This window comes from Furipterus horrens, unplaced genomic scaffold (assembly GCF_987537825.1).
Source record: "Furipterus horrens unplaced genomic scaffold, mFurHor1.1.pri manual_scaffold_6, whole genome shotgun sequence".
Taxonomy (NCBI): Eukaryota; Metazoa; Chordata; class Mammalia; order Chiroptera; family Furipteridae; genus Furipterus; species Furipterus horrens.
In genome coordinates, this window is record NW_028327176.1 from 53,645,203 (window position 1) to 53,667,320 (window position 22,118).

Here is a 22,118-nt window from a genome sequence, read left to right on the forward strand (position 1 = left end):
AGGAGAGAGAAGCATCAGTATGAAAGAGAAACATTTACTGGTTGCCTCTCCTACACACCCTGACCGGGATGAACCCACAACCTAGGCATGTACTCTGATGGAATCGCACCTGCAACCTTTTGGTTTACTGGATGATGATGCCCCAACCAACTGAGCCACACCGGCCAGGGCTCATTTGTTCTTAGAATATGTTCCATGGAGATGTACAGTCTGAACTGCACATTTTACAAATGTTCATGGTAAAGGCAACTGTGTTGACAAGTGAAAAGACCACCCCCCAAGAAAATTGTTTTGGTGTTGGTAATGATAGCTCACAGAAGAAGGAAGCAAAAATGCATTTTCCCAGGAGCTCTGAAAGGCAATTTTGATGTCTATCTCCAGGAGAGGGAACTTGGGCTGACTTACTGAGGTTACTTACCCCCTTGTGAAACCCTGAGGGGGTTCCGTTTAAGGAGATTTGTAGTCAGCTAACCCATCTTCTCTCTCTCTCCCTCCTTGGGGGAAAAAAAAAAAAAAGTGAAAATGTGGGTTTTCTGAAGCACAGACCTGGACAGGACTTAGGTGAGCTTCTCTGTAAACCTGAAGCTGGGAATAGACACAATTGCCCACTAGGAAGAGTGTAGTATGAGAACGTGCAGAATCCCGGGGGTACACAGACCTTTAGGGAATGGAGGAGTCAGAAATCTGGCCAACACCAAGTTGCTTAGAGCCTGGTAAAGAAGAGGTTTTTACATCACTTAGAGGAGCCACTGAGGTTCTCCCAGAGGTGCTCCTCTATCCCTCTCAGCGGTGAGTTCCCCGAGGCCAGTAGGGACCCTAAGCCCTAACCTGGCATGGGCTTCATTCGTGACTTTTGCTTAAAAAAGTATGCTAGTCCTGGCAGGGTGGCTCAGTTGGCTGGAGAGACCACCAGAAAAGGTTGCAGGTTCATCCTAGTCAGGACACATACCTAAGTTGCAGGTTCCATCCCGGTTGAAGGGGTGGTAAGGGCGTATGGGAGGCAACCAATGGATGTTTCTCATATCAATATTTCTCTTTCTTCCTCCCTTCCTCTCTATCTCTAACATCAGTAAACATATCTCTGAGTGAGGACCAAAAAAATGTATCCTAGCCACGGAGCAAGATGGCCAGACCAGGAGGAAGTCACTTGTGCAAGGTAGCTGGGTCAGGACTTAGGAGGAGAGTGCGTCCCAGAGGGGCAGCAGTGCGCAACTCCGAACTGGGCTAGGATTCCAGGATTTCCCGTAGGAGGCGCGCTTCCCCGCGCTTTTGGTTTACTGTAGTCCTTTCGTGCTACTGAGAAAACAAATGCCGTGTGGGACGCAGCCCGAAGCCCTAGGTTCCCGCTCCCGTTGGGCGGGGCCTTCGTCTCCGCCCCTCGCGGCCGTGCCGGGCGAATTTTCTCGTTCCTGGGCTAGTGGGCGCAGGTCTGAGGCATGGAGGGCGTCAGGGGCCAGGAGAGCAGCCTAGGTCGAGCCGTGTGCGTGCTGACCGGGGCCTCCCGCGGCTTCGGCCGGGTGCTGGCCTTACTCCTGGCCCCGCGGCTGTCCCCCGGCTCCGTGCTGGTCCTAAACGCCCGCAATGACGAGGCGCTGCGGCAGCTGGAGGCCGAACTGGGCGCTGGGCAGGCCGGCCTGCTCGTGGTGCGGGTGCCCGCCGACCTGGGCGCTGAGGCCGACTTACAGCGGCTTCTCCGCGCTGTGCGCGAGCTTCCCAGGCCCGAAGGGCTGCAGCGAGTGCTGCTGATCAACAACGCAGGTAAGGCGCCCGTCGGCGGGAGACAGACTCCCCATGTGAGCGCTTGAAATACTTACGTCCCTTTCCGTTCTCCCTCTCACTGCCCCCACCGCTTGGAACTTTAAAGGTGACTGCTAGTCAGAAAAGACTCCTGAAAGTCCTAGTTGTTACAGCGAGGTGTATGTGTGGGGGGGGTGGGTGACCCCGTGCTCTTCTCACACAGCCCCAATCCGCCCTCCCCTTTTAAAGGCCAGATTTTCCTAAATGTCTGTGGAACTTTCCCGATCGCCTTGCTTAGCGCCCTCTGGCGGAGGCCTGAGTTTGGGCATGAGCTCTCCCCGCAGAAGTAAACGTCTTTGCTTCTGCAAAAGGCTCCAGAGTTCTCCCTCTTCCCAGAGCAGGGCCTTCGCAATCTGCCGCTTGGGGTGAGTTTGTGCCCCCGGTTTGTGTGTCTGCAGAGCTGGGAAGAGAGAGGCACTAGGGAGATTTCTCCAATATGTCTGATGGGAAGTGGGTGTTGAGGATTTGGACAGGGAGAGGGCTGGGGAAAGAGAACACCCAGCTTGCACTAGGTGATTCTTAAGGTCTTGTTTTTCAGGCACTCTTGGGGATGTGTCCAAAGGCTTCGTTAACATAGCTGACGCAGCTGAAGTGAACAGCTACTGGGCTCTGAATTTGACATCTATGCTCTGCCTGACTTCCAGCATCCTGAAGGCCTTCCCAGACAGTCCTGGCCTCAGCAGGACTGTGGTTAACGTCTCATCCCTCTGTGCTCTGCAGCCCTTCAAGGGCTGGACACTGTACTGTGCAGGGAAGGCTGCCCGGGACATGATGTTCCAGGTCCTGGCCCAGGAGGAACCTAGTGTGAGGGTGCTGAGCTATGCCCCAGGTAGGTGGGGCATTACTGCCATCCCTGTCACCCAGAATCAGCTGCTTCCCTTCTGGGGGCGGGACAAGGTGACTAGTTTGTCCCCTCCAAATACATTGTCTCTGAATCATAACCCATCACTCCTTAAGGGAAATACAGGATCCAAGAAGGTTTGAGCTAGCAGGAGCAGGGAGTCGTAGTTAGAGGGTACAGAGAGAGAAAGTGGGGAGCCACCTGAACTGGAGGGTGTGGCCAGAAGGTCTGAGCTATTAGAGTTTGAGAGACAATTAGGGTTTGAATTTCAGGCCTGTCTCACAGGGCAGTTTGGAAGACTGAATGAGTTACATATGTGAAAATAATCCCTAATTGTGAAGTACTATCTAGTTGTTAGCACTTCTAATTATTAGGTAGGACTTACCTAATAAGGAAAAGCCTTGAACTCAGGGACTGTGCCTGCATATCCCTAGCATCTAGCGAAGCACCCCATTGAGCCGATCGGCAGAAAATGTCAGTTGAATGAAGAGCACACAGATAGTGTTGAATGCTGATATTCAACTGAGGCTCAACTGTGCTGGAATACTCGTGCTGGAGAGTGGGGGTGGGGGATGCTGGGGTACATGAGATAGAGCCCTCCCAGAAGTTAAAGGGTACGGGGGTTCTTGTGAGGCTTGGTCTGGTTTCTCACCACCCTACTCACCACTGCACCTCTTTCTTAAAAGTGAGGCTTCTATTCTAGGCTTGAGGTTGCTGCAATTAGAAGGTGGTGACAGCTGTTGTGTCATGTCTGGGCAACTAGATAGAGACCCAATAGTCTATTCATCGTGGCACCCTGTGGGCAAAAAGGTAGAATCACCCGAACAAAGCCTCGGGGGTGGCAGAGCCAGGATCAAACCTTGCCTCCAAATTCATACCAGTGCCCTTTCTCCTTCCTCGTGCTCTCCAGTACCCAGTTCTTCCCTCCTGACATATACACCAACATTCAACTCAGCACCCAATCTGAGCTCAATCTAGAATTTGTTCAATCAACAGTAAGCAAATGAAAACCACAACCAGGAGTGGAGCAGACTCCAGAGAGTCATGTGACTATGCTAGATCTCAGGGGACTGCCTGGGAATTAGGAGGAATTTGAACTTTTTGCAAGGCTGCCAGAGCCTGAATGAAGGCTGAGACCAGTCATGGTTTCATTTCAGCCTCTGAAAGAATGTTCTCTAACAGGTGTCCAAAGAGGGGCATGGGCCGTTTGGATAGGTAGCAAGTCCCCACTTACCAAGAATGTGCAAGTGGTTGAAAGACATTTGAGGATCAGGAGGCTGATTTTTCCAATCCTTAGGTTCTTTTATTTTCTGCCTCTGAAGCCCATTAACTCCATATTCTGGGGTGCCGTGGTTCCTATATGAAAATAGAAAGTACCTATAAGAGTTCACTGACATCACGTCAGGAGGAGGCACTGGTTGTGCACATGGTGGTCTGGAGGGACCATGTTCAGTGGGCATTGGAGTTTGAGTGGGTCTGGAGCTCGGTAGTGACAGAGTGGAGCTTTTGGTGACTGGACACACATACATGTTAGCCAAGATAAGGTGTTGCCTGTGGCCAGCCTGGACTCCACCCCACTTCACACACACAGCAGGGCCCCTGCCTCACCCATTCCCTTTGTCTTCTGCTATTTATTCCCTAGGGCCCCTGGACACAGACATGCAGCAGTTGGCCCGAGAGACCTCTGTAGATGAAGACTTGCGAAAAAGGCTGCAGGAGCTGAAGAGAAAGGGGGAGCTGGTGGACTGTGGGGTGTCAGCCCAGAAACTGCTAAGCTTGCTGCAGAAGGATATGTTCAAGTCTGGAGCTCATGTTGACTTCTACGATAAATAAGCCCATATCCTTGGCGTCCTGGAGCTCTCCTCCCCCTCTTTCAGGCACACCCAGAAGCCCTGTGCCTCCCCACATCCTGTCGCAGTGGCACCACCAGCCCTGCTTTACACAGATAAAACACTCATGCCTACTGTCCTACCCTCAGACCAGCCAGCCGTGAGGTCACTGGGGTACCCAGTTCTCAGGAGTCTGAGGTAGGAGGTGGCTTGGGAGAGAAAAGTATGGGTATTGGTGTTCTCTAGGAATATAATTTCAAGGATGGGAAAAGTAGGACACGAAGCTGAAATGCTGAGGAGAGGGAGTTGGGTCTTATGCTCATGGCCAGTCCATGGGGAGAGGAGGGTAAGCTATTTCAAATAGGAGGGACCAATAGATTCACAGGTAACCTGGCAGGGAAGGAGGACCGTGCAAGTGTCAGCCCACAGGGATGCCTTTTACTGAGGGAGCAGGACCTTCTGTTGAACTTCATGTCCTTACTCTTATGCCTTCTCCCTCCAGAACCTACTTTTTATCCCACAGATGGGTGGTGGCTGAGAGTTTTTCTATATGTAAAGGCAGATACAAATAAAAGGTGAATTGTCCTTTATTTGTGCCTAGAGTACAGTAATGCCTCTGATACAGGGCCCATGACTAACTCCCTGGTTTGCTGGGGCCAGGGGAGTTCCTGAGTCAATTAACCCAAACTTGGGCCACTGCCCTATTTCCAGGGGAGTTGTCTTGGGGCTGTGTGCCTCTTCTCACTGAGTCTCACCCAGTGGCAACCCAGGTTCAAACAAAGTTGGCCAAGATGGCCATACCCAGACACCTGTTCCTTCATGCTTTTGCCTATAGTGATTCCAGTCTTTACTAACCTTCCTCATCCTGACTTACTCAAACAGTACCCAGCCTTTGGGGAGAGATCTTTTCCCTGGTTCTTCTGGATTCCCATTTCTACCCCTTGCTCACATGGCAATAGTCTGAATGGATTTCACCTCCTCATCAGCCTGTTGTGGGCCCTCCTGGTAATACCCATTTTTACCGTGGCCGTGGTCCTCAGGGAGGTGGATCTAAGACCAGCATGCCACAGGGGAAGGTGGGCAAGTTTCCGAGAGAAGGAAGCCCTGAGAAACCAGGCATAGGACCAAATCCATCCTTCTGCGGTGGGTAGGTTGGGCAAGCTGGGAGCTCTGCAGTGGTGGTCCACGGCCAGCCAGCCCCTTCCTGGCCCATATTTGGGAAGAGAGAGCATGGTCCCTGCCAGCCAGCTCCAGGACTCAGCCCTGGGTCTGATCATGCAGGAGGGAACTGAACTCTTTGCTCCTTGTGCACAGCAGAGGGCGCACCGAGGCCATGCCTCCTGGAGAAATCGGGGCAGTTCCTTGGGCTGGAAGGAGGCCCTGGGCTGGAGCTGGCAGTGCCCTGCTGGGTTTCCTATGAGGGAGCAAGCAATTCACACTCTTTTCTCTCTCGGCAGAGCCTTTTTACTCACTGGAGTCAAAATCACTATACACAGGTCCCTGCTCTGCCAATGACCAAGCTGTAAAGGGCGAGGTGCTTTTCTGTGCCTCAATTTCCTCATCTAAAAAATGTGAATTAGCCCTGGTGTTGTTCAGTTGGTTGGGCATTGCCCCACAAAGCGAAAGGTCACTGGTTCAATTCCAAGTCAGGGCACTGCCTGGGTTTTGGGTTTGGTCCAGGTTAGGATACATACAAGAGGCAACCCATAGATGTTTCTCTCTCACATCTATGATTCTCTCCTTCTCTTTCTCCCTCCCTTCACCTCCCAAAGTAAATAAAGTATTTTTATAAATAAAAATGTGGATTATAGGATGCCTTCCTCAAAAGGTCATTGCATTAAGTAACCCAATGTATGTAATGCTGAACATAGTATTTGCCCCATAGGTGCTAATATAGTTATTAGTCATGGTCTTTTAATATCAATATCCATATCATCCTGAAGCCCCACTTGCAGCCTCGTCTCTTCCATGTGGCCCGGATGCCCTTCTTGCTAACCCGAGGCAAGAGCTCTCATGTGCTGCTCCTATTCTGGGGTTCAGTCTGGACGGTTTGCCTGGACTCACTGGACCCATGGGAAAATGCATGAATTTTGGAGTCAAGTACTCTCTATCTAACTTCTTTCTGTGATGGAGATGCTGTGGGGTCTCACAAAGGGTCCTCTCCCTTTCTGGGCTTTCCTTAGAGGAGATGAGCTCTAACATTCCTTCCAGCAAACCTTTCTCCAAGTTTGGTTACAAGCATGGTCACGCTGCATCTGAGGATATCAGGTTTGCCTCTGTGGTGGGGCCGGGCCAGCCTGGGTGGCCCCTTCAGTCTGGTGGGTGTTGGGTGGATTTCCCTATCTGACACTGTCCTCCCATGTAAGTGTGTGGCAGTCGGTGCCAGCCCAACCCCTAGTGGACGTTCCAGCAGAGCTTTCTCCTCTCCCCAATAGGCGGGTTGTCCAGGACTTAATGGGCAGTACCATATGTCCCCACGAGGTGGCAAGAACCTCTCATGCCTGACACTTGTCCTCTCTGAGCCCAGGGATTTAAGAGACTTGGAAATGACCCTAGACCTGTCTCTCTTCTGATCCTCTAGGATTCTGGGCTCTCGGGGGCTCTCAGGGGCCCTCGGGGAGCTGGGAATGCAGGAAGGACCAGGATCACTCCCTGGCAGGCCCCGAGGCCTCCTTAGTGACCCATAGACACTGGCCACAGGGATTTCCCAGGCTTTGCCCCTTTGCCTGGACTTGGCCTCTCCAGGTCCTCCACCACTGCGGCAGGGAGACGTTCTTGTCAACCTGTGGGCCACGAGCAGGCACCTGCCAGGGGGGTGAACAATCCATGTTCCCAGGATGCATGGCCTGGCTTTGGCCACTCACTACACACAGGGGCACACACAATACATGCCTGCACATGCCCAGAGCCCAGCTGCCGGGTTGAGCTGGGCCTCAGATTATCCAAAAGACAAACAAGGTTTTTCTTTGTCTTTGGCATGAATGAGCTGGACGATTTTTTGGTTTTGTGTTTAATACCCTTGAGCAGCTGGCCTGTGAGGAGCAGGGGAGTTAAGGGCCCACCCCAGGGACTTCCAGCACCTCTGTCCATGAGCATGACCAGCTGGGACTAAGCTGATCAGATGCCCCCGCCCCCATGTACCCCTAATTCCTGTCCTTCGTCGCTCGAATACAATGCAGGCTGGTGCTTGAGCCCTTTGTTAGCCAAGCTTGGAGGTGCTCAGCTGCCTCCTCCCTACTTTGAACCACACCTCCAGGTTGTGCTCCATCTTAGCATCCCCTCTCCCCATGTCTCACCTCGGGGAGCTGGGCTCTGGGACTCTGCCCTCTGGTCTCCTTCACAGGAACCACACTTCTCACCCCAGAACATGGCCTCCTATGGTAATGTGTCTGTCTCACCCCAGAACATGGCCTCCTATGGTAATGTGTCTGTAGTAAGGCCGTGACGTAGCACACACACGCCCCTGTGTACCTGCCCAAGACTACCCAGCTGTGCTCCCTCACCAGTGGGGTCCGATGTGGTGACAGGGAGGTTGCGAGAGTGAAGACCCCACGGGGTGATACCTCTCCAGTCCCCATGGAATCTCAGTGATCTCGGTGTGGGGGAGGCAAGGAATGGACCAGGCCACTGGGTAGCTTACAGGGATGTTAACTGAGGAATCACTCTGGGCCATGGGGCAGCTGAAGGAGGGTTCAAGGGTGGCTGAGGAGTGAATGGAGTAAGCCACCCTTGCCCCCTAACCCCAATCTTGAGGCCTACCTTCTAGCTGCCTGCAGCGCTGGGAGGCAGGGCCAGGCCTGGATAATGTCTCCAACTTTTGAAGTAGAGCCCATCTCCCCATCCCACCCCAGAATTATTGTAACTACCCAGCAAGACTGCCCTACCTTGCTCTGTTTCCCATTCCACCCATCCTCATGCACTCCCCCTCAGCCCCAGCTGCCTTTAGTGTGAAAAAGGAGAACCCTGGACTTCTATTTCCAGGGAGGGGTTGAAGAAAGGAGGAAGTGGGGGAAAGGAATGTTCCTTTTGCACTTTGGGGGCTCCACCTCTCAGGCCTATCTTCCCAGGACCCCTTAACTGACCCTAGAGGCTCAAAAAGATTTCTTAGCTGCCTAACCTGGAAGCTGTCTGGTCCACAGGCCCATGCTCTACCCCTGTCCCCAACCCCAGAGCAAGGGGAGAGAGGGGTCCACTCCTCAGACCTGGTGCCTTCTCTTGGAGCTACAGGAGTCTGTCTGGCCCATACTCAGGTCCAGGTTTTGTTCACTGCTGTGGAGGTCTTTTATGCCTGGGTACTGCCCTTTCGGGCCCCAGCTTCATACCAGGATCCAAGACCTCAGGCTCAGGAGGCTGTGTGTGTCCCACAGACCTGACCACTGAGGCACTGTTGAGTGTTGAATGAATGTATGAATGAGTGAATGAATGAATGAGAGCGTGAGCAAGCGAGGGAGTAAATGCCACTGTGGTCCACTGCCAGGTGTATAGTGAAGCATTTGAAGGGCCTGGGTGTGATGACCAGGGCCTGGGAGTCAGGCCTCTGCAGACCAGCCCCAGCCACATGGGTCCCCATTCAGCCCAGGCATTTCTGTTGGGGGTGGTGGTTCAAGTCCCCCCCAACTTGGACTCTCTAAAGGAAATCCCACATGTGGGTATTGTGGAAGTGGGTGGGGCTGACCCGGATCAGAATCACCGGGGGAGTTTTCAGAAAAAATCACTGTGCCATCGCTCCTCCTTCACCCAGATGCCAATTCAGTGGTTCTAGGTATGTCCCCATTTTGCACTAGAGCATTGAAAAGTGAGCTGTGAAAATAAGTAATTAAATTTAAAAGTGAGCTGTGAACCTTTTGAATCCAAGTGGCATTGGCAGTGATCAAAGGAGGCAGCCCCTCAGAGAAGGGAAGTTCAGGGGACAGAGTCAAGGTTAGGGGCTGAGTTTAGTCTGAGGTCAGAACTAAAGATCAATATATGGCCAGGGTCAGGGGTGCTGTGAGGCCAGCTTTGGGGTCAGCATGGGGCCATGGCTAGGCTCCATCTGGTGTGAGGGTTGGGAATATGGAGAGGGTAACAGGAGAGGCAAAAGAGGCCTGCATTATTGGCTTTTAAATGCTAACTTACACATAAATGATGAGCATCTCATTAGGAGAAAAGGGCCAGGCCTGAGGACAGTGATCAGGGCTGGGGGGCTGCTCTCCTGGCCCCAGGACAGCCCCAGATTCCCCTGCCTCCCTGGGCAGCAACATCATTATCTGGAACAAAATGGGCTTTCTCTAAGAAAGCCCTGGCTGGTGTGGCTCAGTAGACTGAGTGCCAGCCTGTGAACCAAAGAGTTGCCAGTTCGATTCCCAGTCAAGGCACTGGCCTGGGTTGCGGTCCAGGTCCCCAGTAGGGGGAGTGCAAGAGGCAACCACACATTGATGTTTCTCACCCTTTCTTTCTCCCTCCCTTCCCCTCACTCTAAAAATAAATAAATAAAATATTTTTTAAAAAAATCTGCCCTTCAGGCCTGCCTAGGTGGGACAGGAAAGGGATCTGGGACAAAGTGAGGGAGTTGAGAGAAGGCAAATCTCCTCTCCTCCCTGGAGCACTCAGGCCAAGACAAAAACAGGCACAAGAGGGAGATTCACACAGGGTGAGCAGGACAGTAAGAGGAAGGTAGAGAAACAGAGAAAACACAGGCAGGAAAACAGCGACAGAAAGATTAGGAAAAATAGTAAGAGAGCTGCACCTGACACCTCCCACGTGGGCAAAACGCCACGACCCGAGGAGATGAACGCACAGTACAATATACAGGTGATGTATTATAGAAGTGTACATCTGAAACCTGTATGACTTCGCCAGCCAATGTCACCCCAATAAATTAAATAAATAATTTTTTTAAAAGAAAATATTGTAAGACAGATTTCGATGGAGGAGAGATATGGCAAGAGAAGTCACACACTCACACACTCATACACTTTCTTTTCCTCACACACACACACACTCACACACACCCTGTGTGTGCTCACACAGCCTTTCTGAGCCTTGCTGGAAATAATCCCGCTCTTGACGCAGGGCCTCAGCTGCATAGGCAGTGCCAAGCTGTTACCTTGCACATCTGTCAGCTCCAAATGTAGAAGCTGACATAGGGCTGTGTGTGTGTGTGTGAGAGAGAGAGAGAGAGAGAGAGAGTGTGTGTGTGTGTGTGTCTGTTCCTCCCAGAGAATTCTGAGGCCTCAGCGGGGCAGAGGGAGATACCCGAGGGCTTGGAGGTACCCCAGGAAGTCCACACCCTGGGTAGCAGGTGCTGCTCGTTCCTGTCCTGCACCAGGAAGAGCCCAGGGGCTGCCCAGCTGTAGGAACCAGCCCACTGGCCTTGGCTTCTGTGGCCTGGCTTGACCACTTACAGCCATGTGGCCCTGAGCAATCAGAGCAGCTGGTCTCCTCACTTCTCAGGTGTGGATGTAAAGCAGCCAGGCCACATGGATCCCAGAGGGGAGGTGATGAGCACCTGGCCTCATGCGTGTTGGTCACTCCTGGGACATCAGGGATTCTTAGCATCCTGCCTCTTATAGCTGAGAATTCCTTCTGGGCCTGGATCCTGACTTCTAGTGATGCACCTAACACACAGGTCCTTCTAGTGGCACTGAGGACATTGCCCTCCTCTGGTCTGCTCTTCTCCCAGCTGCTTTCCCAGCTGAACCTGAGTCAGGCACTGACTCCGGACTGTAGAGGTCTGAGAACCTCAGACCCTGGGCCTCCAAGCCAGAGAATTTTGGCAGAAAGCCCAGGGACATAATGCTTAATTAATTCTTTCTTATAAGGGTCCTTGAATAGGACCCTGAGCCCTTCCTCTCTGGTGACCCTTTCCAGGTTTTCATCTCCCATGTTTCAGGAAGTTTTTCTGAGCGTTTGCACTCCCTCCTGCTTTAATCTAAGCTAATCATAACGAGATTTTATAGCAATGAGGAAGAGGCCCAGAAACTATGCAGAAAGTCCCCTCGCCTTTCATGTTAAGAGAAAACAGGGACCCTGACCAAAGGGACCCAACCCCCCTCTCGGGGCTCTTTTCACAATGTCATGCCCACCAGAGCTGAGACTCCTCCGACCCATAGAACTGACCCTTTCCAGATATAAAGGGTACAGAGGCCCTACTACCCATCCCACGTGCTGGCAGCCTCACCCTTGCGCAGCCCCATCAAAGCCCATCCCAACTCCCAGGCCTTCTGTTGTGTGCTCCTCAGATGCACCATCTTTTCTGCCCCGAGGTTGGACAAGACATTCCAGGCAGGCTTGTGGGCTCTCACGTTGCTCAGAGCAGGGTGTTCTGAGGGAGGAGATGAAGTCTAAGCCCTTAGATCTGTGACTTGATTCCTGTCCTGTCAGGAAGGTGAGAGGCCATCATTGGGGTCTGCTCCCTCCCGGGGCTGGGATCTCTGTGTATATACACATGGATGTATATGAACCACACATGGGCCTACTCTAGGCCACAGTCATGTGTGTGTGTATGTGTGTGTGTAATTCTGCCACCCTTAGCATTAATATTAATATTAATCATACCGATGCTTTAACATTGCTTATGCCTAGGGGGGAGTTTGTTTAATTATACCTATGTATAAGCATTTTAATGTAAAACTGCTTGATAACAGTGTGTGCCTACAGATGTGGGTTTGGGTGTGAAATTGTATGTACATACGTGTGAGACTATTTTATGAATGTGAGTGCCAGTGTAAACTGCTGTGAGTGCACATCCACATTAACATTTGAATAATAGTGGTTTTGTGTGTTTACACCACAGATGCATGCAACAGTGTGCATACCTGTGATTATGTGTGATTGTGTGTAACCACATGTTGTGTCCCTTGGTTGCTCTCAGTTTATAACTGGGTGTGCATATGTACACATGTGACAGGGTATTGCCTTGCAAGGTAAACCTGTACAAAGCTGTGCATGAGATTTAACCAGCATGTGTGTGTGTGTGTGTGTCTGTCTGGGTGTGATTTTGACATGGTGCAGGTGTTCCTGGGTAAATGGGTGTGTTTGGGCTTGTGACTTTGGGACAACAATGGTGTTTGACAAACTCCAGCCACCCCTTAAGCCATGTCCAGTGAGAAGGAAATGTGTAGATGTGTTTCTTAAACATTAAATAGAAGAACGACAAAATGCCAGGTCCTATAGTGGTAAGAGTACATCAAGGAAGTGCCTCTCTCCCTCTCTCTCTCTCGGTCTCTCTCTAGCCCCTCCTCCCTCCCTCCCTCCCTCCCTCTTTCCAGCATCTCCGCCCCTCTCTGGCATTGTTCCCTCACACCTAAGCCCAATGGTGTTTTGCAGTCTTTCAGCTGTTACCTCAGTCCCTCCTCGCCTCATTCCCAATTCACTCCGTTGCTATAGGTATGTTTGAAACCCCAGCGTGGTAGATTTTAATTAGTCTTCCTACAGATGGCCAATTAACATTCATTACTTTTGCCTTGAGCAATTAATTATGAGTTTGGATAGAAAAAGGAAAGAAGAGGAGAGGAAGATGGGCAGGTGAATGAAAGAAGAAAAGAGAAGGGGGTTTGATTGGGAGTTTGGAATTTTTACACAGAGCAGGCTGGTGGGGGAGAGGGTGGGAAAGAACCATCTGAATCTCCTTACTCCCAGTGGCCTCCCTAGGCCTACAGCTGCTCCAGGCCCCTAATAGGCTCCACTGGCCCAGCCTTCCAGGAAAATAAAGCTCACACCCTCTTTTGGACATCCTTAAGCCTTTGGTGTTCCCTGACACCAGCTTCTTTCACAATACCAGCCCTCTTGTGTTTCTTGCCAGAGCTGGGTGGGAACTGTGTCAGGAATCTTCCAAAATGCAGCAGATAACCCAGAAATGAAGCTCTACGGAATTGTAGTAGCTCATTGTACAGATGAAGAAACTGAGGCTCAGGCAGAGAATAACTTCCTCAGCTCAAGCAACTCAGGTGGAGAGTCCAGTGTTGTTGACCCCTGGCCCAGTTCTTTTTTCACTGCAACCCTGGTGTCTATAAAGACTTCGTGCAGCGTTTAACACTACAACCTGGAACGTAACTCACTTGCATTAGACAGAAGCGTTCCTCAAGGCTTCAAACATAAGTCACATCCTCCACTGTGTATCCAACTGCCAAACGTTCACGTGATTTCCCAGCTCATTGAAAGACTCTCTGGATGATGTTGTCCTGTTTAATAACATAGCTATCTATGGTCTTAATCCTAAATTCACTCTAGGAATGGAGGATAGACTCCCAAATGTAAACAGTTGTCTTGTGGGTGGGAGGATTACAAATGATTTTTGTTTTCCTATTTAAAATCATCTGTATTTATTTACTTTCTCTAGCATAAATATATTACTTGAACAATGTAAAGTATGACCATGTCACTTGGAAATGTTTTCAAAATATATTTGTACAAAAAAAAAAAAGAAAAACAGAAAAGAAGTCCATATTAGTTTATGACCTTTTTAAAAGACCATAAATATGTACATCAAAAACTTAACATTACCTAGTGCTTGAGTTGGTTATCACCAGCCTGAATTCAAGTTGAAGTTTTGCCACTTCCTTAAACTGTGTCTCAGTTTCCTCATAAGTTAAGTGGAGTTAAAAAGAGTATCCATCTCTAGGGTCGAGAGGACTAGTAAAATGATGCATGGAAAGTCATGTGAGCTCAGTGAACATTAGCTATTATTAATAGTAATAACAGTAAGATATTTTTTCAGTTAGGACAATTTCATTAGTCAAAGTTTTATTACAGCCTTGCTGTGAGGGGAAAGGCCTCTGGAAATAGCAGTAAGACTTTAAAATAATGATATCTGAGTGGCAGGATTTTGATGAATTTTTATGCTGCTCTTTTTGCTTTCCTGTATTTTGAAAAAAATTCCACAGTGAACATACATTTCCTTGGTAATAAGAAGCAATTGTAATAGAAAGAAGAAAGGAAGGAAGGGAGGGAGGAAGAGAGGGAGGAAGGGAGGGAGGGAGGGAGGAAGGAAGAGCAGATATTCAAAGAAAATGTAGTTCTGCTGTTTTAAGTTTCTGTTGACTCTCTACTGTTTTACTAATGCTATGGTGAGTGCAATAGTCCTTCTTAGTTATGGAAGGAGACAGAGCATGTCAGTCTAGACCTCCATCTTGGCTGGGTCATCCTTCTTCCTTTTGAGAATATTGTTAACTATCAATTGTCTTTTTTAAAAATGATTCATGGAGGTACTAAAATGTATGCACATGTATTGTGACAATTTGTTATTTTTTGTGCACAGTCATGTGCTAGTAATTTTGATACAACCCAGGGAATCATCTGAAAATATAAGTAGTAAAGTCTCACATAAGACATCAATGAATAATTATTTGTAGAAGAAAAAAAAAAAAGGAAGACAATGTACTGAATCTAGTGACTATTTTCTAATCTCTTTCTTTGTGAGGCTTTATAAGAAAAATGAGGATAACAATATGGGACCCTATACCATCTTGCCGTTAAATTCAACAAATACATTTTAAGTACCTAATAAGTACTAAGTGCCTTACTCTTTCCATTTTTCTTCCTATGTCATGTTCAAAATGTTTTTACACAATTCTTAATGAGAATTTATCACAATCCTATCAGTATGAAATTTTGGGGAAAAAAAATGTCCTAAGAAAACGGATGAACACTACATTCTTTCCCCTCCTAGTTTTACTGAAGTATAATTGACAAATAAAAATTGTATATATTTACATTGTATAACATGATTTTTCAAAGTGTACAATGTGATGGTTTAATATATGTCTACATGTCTGGGGATCTAATGCATAGCATGATGATTATAATTGACAATACTGTGTAATATACTTAAAACTTGCTGGTTTAGCTCAGTGGATTGAGCGTCGGCCTGCGAGCTAAGTGTCGCTGGTTCGATCTTCCAGTCAGGGTACATCAGAGAAGGAAAACTCTGACTCCAAAAAACCTCCGCTGCCTTGCGGCATACCTCTTCAGGGGAAAGGCTAAGGGAGTAAACCCCGACAGAAAATCCGGAGCCGGAGTCCCTAAGGCGGTTTGACGTTGTAGTCAACACCGGCAACTCCTGCGGCGCACCTGAACCCAAGCTGTATCGACTCCGTCTTTCCCTTGGACCCTTCAGCTGCGAAGAGAGGGGGGGTCTGCTCCATGGGCAACAGCAGACCCTCCATATTACCCCGCCCAGGCTCTGTAGCTTCAGCGTCATCGCATGATGTCGATTCAACACGGGAGGAGACAGATACCATGTCACTCCCGAGTCGGACTGCACAGCCATTCTCGGCGGTGCAGATAGACTCTTAAGAAGTTACACCATCGTCTCTCGAGACGGACGGCTGCCGACGACGGTGAGTGCACTTGTATGGCCTATGTCTCCTGGAGGTCTTACTCATACCTTGACAAATGTTCTTACCTTCAGTAGAATCATTTGTGAGCTTCAGACTTCTCTAGAGAGAACTAGAAGATCCAAGTGAGTTAGAGTAGTCAGGATTCCTGGAGGAAGAGCAGACTGAGTTGAGCGATACAAGATGGGGTTTCCCTGCTTGGCTTAGCATGTCCTGGCCTTTTTTGTGGTTCATGTCTGAGCAACCAGAAAGTCCACCAACCATGGCATCACTGTTGAGGACAGGGCAGGGTGGGGGGTGGGGGCAGCAAGATGGAAGCCTGAGCTGCAGGCAGTGGCAGGATGGGAAGAGCAGGCCACAGTCAGTGGCACAGCCAAGGCGCGAAGTCTATGGTCCCTGGAGAAAGAAGGGTCTCCAGAAGAGCTGCCAGTCGACTCATTAGGATAACAAGAGGCTCACCCCAGCTTATGAAGACTCCTGGACTCACCACACCTGAGCGCTAATGTGCTCATTAAAGGATGGCTGGCTGCCAGGGGCTAGCCCCCCCACCCCCTGACACTGCTGCCCAGGGCAAAGACAAGGGTGTCCCCAGGGCTGGGTGGGGTGAGTGGATGGGCTGCAGCCTGGGAGAAGCACAAGGAGGGAGAACAGCTAAAACCAGAGGCTCCCTGGACAGGGATCAGGAGTACTAGAAACCCAGACGTGGATGTGGGAGAAAGAAACGTCTTCTGACCTGCCTTTCTCCTTGGAGCAGTGGGCCATGGAATAAGGCGGAAAGGGAGTGAGGAGGGCCTGAATTTCTGGTGTGAGAATGAAGGACAGTGGCTGCTGTCTTGTTCTTTTTATGTCATGGCCTCAGGGGTTCTGGGTCCCTGCCACAGACCTTTCCTGAGTTACACAAATGTAAGTGGCCTGAAGACCTCAAAGGGCAACCTCTAGGGGAGGGAGGCTGGCGAGGGCTGCCCTGAACAAGTGAGACTAGATCAGCCTTGGAGGTTGGGTGTTGGCACTAGTGGGGAGGAGGGAATCATGCTAGGTGGCAGGAACCTTGTGAGCCAAAGCACTGAGAGGCAAATGGGCATGGTGTGGGGGATCAGGACACCAGGTAGCCAGGTGCCTCGTGGTCTGTTAGAGATGATAGATGTCTTTGCAACACCAGGACTGAGGCACTGGGCTCACGAGCTCCTTTCCTGAGGATGAGCATCTACATTATCAGGCCCCTGTCCTCAACACTAGGCTCCTGAGATTTCCCAGGGCTGTCTTAGGGTCTCCCCTCAGGCCTCTCCCCAGCCACTGATGTCACCAATACTCTGGGGATCCAGTAAGAGTCCTCTCCTGAAGTCCCTTCCACTCTCATCACAACCTTCACCTGGTTGGATTTCCTAACTGTCCTCTGATGCTAATTCATCCATTTCCTGAGGAGCCTGGTGAACATCTGTAGGGGGACATGAGATAACCAGACCTGAGAATCATAAGAGTCTCAAGGACTTAAGAGCTGCCCAGGGGAGACAGACACAGGTAGAGCGGTGCCATGACAGGTTGTGCTCCTGACCTTACATACAACAGGCCTCAGATTGAAGCCAGGCTGGCCTCTCTGCAGGGGCTGCTCCCCTGGGCTCACTTGGAAGCTCACTTGTCAGGGTCTCCAGGCACTGTCGCTGCCTCCCTGGCTGGCTGCCCTCTCTGCTCCTCTGCCTGCCACCAAGTGTCATTTCCCTCTGAGCCACTGACCCTATCTCATTGTTTGAGCCCAGCCCCAAATCAAAGCAAACTCACAGTGACTACCTCAACCCAGTCAGCTGTGGCCGGTAGGAAGGCCATGTGGCTCACCCAGGATGGTGGAGATATGTGGAGGGATAGGCCCAGGAAGCAGGCACGCTGAAAATTCTTGCACACATTTAGCTGTTTCTTCATTTAATATACTGTTCCATGAAACAGTGCTTCTGAAATTTCTTTCATTTTGTTGTCATTGCTTTCTGAAAAGACAAATTTAGTGATATGGCTACTATTTTTTGGAAATAAAAATTTATTATAAATTGTTTTTCTGATGTAATTGGGGAAATGTACTACCTGAATTACTGTGAACATTTTTTCCCTTAATATATATTTTTTCAACTTCGAAACCCTTGGGTATAACTTTTTGGCATAATTTCTCTATTCTGTCCCAAATGATTTTGAAATATTTATCACTTCTCTTGACTGATAAACCATGAAACTCTGCTTCTCAGCTTTGATGGCAAAGAAGAAAATGTCTAAGTTTCAATTAGAAACTCACTATTTATTTATTTATTTTCAGAGAGAGGGGAGGGAAGGAGAAAGCTAAGGAGAGAAATACATTGCCTCTTACACATGACCCAGTAGAAACTGAACCTGCAACCCAAGCATGTGCCCTGACCAGGAATCAGACCAGTAGCCTTTGGCTTTTCAGGACGATGCCCAACCAATTGAGCCTCACCAGTCCGGGCTGCAATTAGAAGTCTTGAGAAAAAAAAAAAAAAAGCCTGCAATGCTTATCTCATTGTTTAAAATTTGTAATCAAAAGGTAATTTCAAATTTGGAAACCAAAGTCAGCCAAGACCTCACTGCACCAGCCACCTGTGCATTTCAAGAATAGCTTGATACAACTTTCCATGTTTGAGTCATTTGCAGAAGTCTCTCAGTCACAACCAATAACCCAACATGTTTTCAGCAACCTTGGAGCTTCTGTATGTTATCCCTTTACTCTGCTTACAAACATTTTGAAAATTTGCCAGCTTTTCAGAGATGCACGAATAGTATCATACAAAGAATTGACAGAACTGAGATCACTGCAGAGCTCTTTCATATCCCGACAAACCTCAGCACCATTAAATCCCCGAGACGGGCATGACAATGTGTGTATAAAGCTCTTGGCTCATCCTCCATAAATGTTGTAGCTACAACATTAAATCTTTCACTTGTGTCAGCAGCTCCCATGTAGACACAGCCATGCATTTTATTAAATTCAGCTTTCATAATAATCTGGTGTAAGCATCTCCTAATGATCTTATCCATACCCATGGCATCCATGAACATCTGTTTAGTTAAGACAGTCTTGGGCATTTTCTGCAGAAACCTTGCAAAGGTTGAGAGTTTGGCATCACTACACTATTAATTATCTTATTGTTATCTCATGAGTAATTTATGAAAACAATATCCATTTTAATTATTTCATTAATAATTCTAAATGCTTGTTACATGCCAGACACTATTCTAAGTGCTTTACATATATATATATATAGTCATTAAATCCTCTCAACTGACTCTAAGGTAGGTTCTGTGATTTAATCCCTTTTTTCAGAAAAGAAAATCGACACTCAAAAGTTAAGTAATTTGTCCAAGTTTCACAATAAGTTTGCACAGTTTGTAGAAACCAATTTAAATCAGTTGTAAGTTCTCTTTATATTTCTCTTTGACTTCCAACTCAAAGTACTTGCCTTTGCATTTGTTCTTTCACTTAAAGTCAACCACAAAAGGTCACTGAATGTGTTTGGGAAGAAAAGGCACATTGTGAAGAAAACTTTAACTTCTAATTACCAAATTGAAAAAAATCACGAATACATTGTACATCTCAGCTTTTCCTTTAAAGGATGAACAGTAGAAAGTAAACTGGGTGGGTCAGAGAAACTTTTTATAGATAAACTGGTTTATTAGTTAATAAAGTATTTACACCATTTAGAAAAAAAATGCCTTTGTTCACAAATTAGATTCCCTATGCCCTTGATAGACCCAATTTTTTCAGAAATAAAATATTTTCAACTTTAGATACATTTTACTCTCCTCACTAGGTTTCAACTAATGAGTGTAGTTTACAAAAAGCAGTGGAAAGTAGATGTTGATCACAAAACTACAGTAATATAAATGCATTTCACTTTTTTTCTGGTTTTCTGAAATTTCTCAGTGATTTTTTTCAAGTTTTAATTGCTCTTTCTTTTCTTTTTGTTTTTTTAAGATTTTATTTGTTTACTTTTAGAGCGAGGGGAAAGGAGGGAGAAAGAGAGGAATAGAAACATGATGTGTGAGAGTTAACAGCAATCAGTTGCCTCTCACACAACCCCAACTGGGGATCTGGCCCGGAACCCAGGCATTTGTCCTGACTGGGACTTGAACCAGCAAACTTTTGGTCTGCAGGCCGGCACTCAATTCATTGAGCCACACCAGCCAGGGCTAATTGCTCTTTCATTCCTGAATTTTTGTTAACAGAACAACTAGAATGAGTAACAGAATAGTGTATCTTTAACAAGGTTCTGTTCGATCCTTCAAGAATCTGATTACAGAAGTTTTAAAAGACCGTTTTAATTCACCTTGAAGTTCTTGTACTTTGAAAGTAGGTCTGGACTGATAAGACCTATTACTTTCTTTCGTCGATTTCAAACCATGTGCAGAATCTTGGCTTGAAATGTGTTACTCTACACCAAACCTCATGTTAATTCTGATTAACTCTTGATAGTGACATACTTGATTACTCCTCACAATACTCTTGGCATCATAATTTGATGGCAAACTCTTGGAAATTTTTGTGAAAAATAGGAACGCAAACTTTTGTTTTGACATCATTTTTTAAAATTCCTGTGATTTAAGTATTTATTTAGAATTGCTCAATGATTGTGTTCCATCTCCAAGAAGAGAATGCCAATGACAGATTCTCTAACACTTCTTGTTATGACACTTTCCATGTTTTCTCAGTTATTTTCTAACCAGATTAATGTCCCAAAGCAGGGCTCTTCCAGCCTAGTGGCATACAGGTACTACTGTTATAGCCTAGAAATGGTGGGTTTTAAGATGTTTCCACTGACTATAGTTTTAAGAAAATGTTTTATTGTTATTTAATTATCATTCAGCCTAGATTTTTTAAAATTATTATTTATTGATTTGAGTGAGAGAGAGAGAAAGAGAGAAACATTGACTTGTTGTTCCACTTAGATTCCTATACGTGCCCTGAATTTTTTGTGCCCTGTTGGGGGATGGAACCAGCAACCCCGGTGTATTGGGACCACGCTCTAACCCACTGAACTAACTGGCCAGGGACAAGTAGAGATTTTTAAGATTCTGTTTTTTTCTCTTTTACTAATTTGTAAGTAATACCCTGTTTCTATTCCTTTGGTGATTACCCCAGACATTTTATTGGGTATATTTAACTTCTGAAAAACTAAACTCTATCTTTACCTTCCTTTAGAAAAATATATGATCCAACTTATGTACTATTGTGCAATACTCAATGTGCTTTTTAGTCCACAATTTATACAGCAACATTAAGGTTTTACACAATCAATATTTTTATTTGGAAGGAGTTTCTAAGTTTTTTTTTTAATTTATTTTTATAATTTATTTATTTGTTTGTTTATTTATTTATTTATTTATTTATTTTTAGAGAGAGGGGAAAGGAGAAAGAGAGGAAGAGAAGCATCACTGTGTGGTTGTCTCTCACTCACGCCCCCAGCTGGGGACCTGACGTGTAACCTAGTAATGTGCCCTGATTGGGAATTGAGGAGCTTCTAAGTTTCATTCTGCCAAAAATATATATTTGAAAAGAAACACACTACTTTCTATTGCCATCATTTTATTTGTTTATTTATTCTGTATTTATTTTTAACTTATTTTTATTGTGATAAAATACACATAACATAAAATTTGTCATCTTAACTATTTTTATTTTTTTATTTAATCCTCATTTGAGGACCTTTTTTCATTGCTTTTAGAGAGAGAGGACGGGAGAGAAACTTTGATGTGAGAGAGAAGCATCAATTGGTTGCCTCACGTACGTGCCTGGACCGAACTCGCAACCTGGTTATGTGCCCTGACTGGAATTGAACCTGCAACCTTTTGGTTATGGGATGATGTTTCAACAACTGAGCCACACCAGCCACGATGCCATCTTAACTATTTTTAAGTGTGCAGTTCAGTGGTATTAAATACATTCATACTGTTGTCAACTATCTTCACCATCCATCTTCTGAACTTTTTCATCTTGCAAAACTAAAACTCTATATCCATTAGTATTCCACATTCCAATAACTACCCATCCTCTTTTTTTTTTTTTTGGCAACCACAATTCTACTTTCTGTCTCTGCAATTTTGACTATTCTAAGTACTTCATATAGCTGGAATCAAACAATATTTATCTTTTTGTGATTGGTTTTTTTTAGCATAATGTCTACAAGGTTCATCCATGTTGCAGTGTGTGTCAGAATTTCCTTTCTTTTTAAGGCTGAATAATATTCCATTGTATGTATGTACCTCATTTTGTTTATCTACTTATCTGTGTCTTAGCTATTATGGGTAATGCTGCAATGAGTATAGGGGTAGAAATATGTCTTC

General features: G+C 47.0%; 1 protein-coding gene across 1 annotated transcript; it reads left to right on the top strand.

Annotated features, from left to right (window-relative positions):
• Positions 1–1,301: 1,301 nt before the first annotated feature.
• On the top strand, positions 1,302–4,484 carry SPR (sepiapterin reductase). The gene is made up of 3 exons (XM_090281511.1): positions 1,302–1,758; positions 2,336–2,626; positions 4,281–4,484. The coding sequence occupies exons 1-3, from the start codon at positions 1,437–1,439 to the stop codon at positions 4,469–4,471; spliced, it is 804 nt and encodes a 267-aa protein (XP_090137637.1). The 5' UTR covers positions 1,302–1,436; the 3' UTR covers positions 4,472–4,484.
• Positions 4,485–22,118: the final 17,634 nt, after the last annotated feature.

Coding starts and splice junctions, on each gene's coding strand:
- SPR (XM_090281511.1), top strand. CDS start 1,437: ATGGAGGGCGTCAGGGGCCAGGAGAGCAGCCTAGGTCGAGCCGTGTGC. Junction 1,759..2,335: donor GCTGCTGATCAACAACGCAG/GTAAGGCGCCCG, acceptor CTTGTTTTTCAG/GCACTCTTGGGGATGTGTCC. Junction 2,627..4,280: donor GGTGCTGAGCTATGCCCCAG/GTAGGTGGGGCA, acceptor TTTATTCCCTAG/GGCCCCTGGACACAGACATG.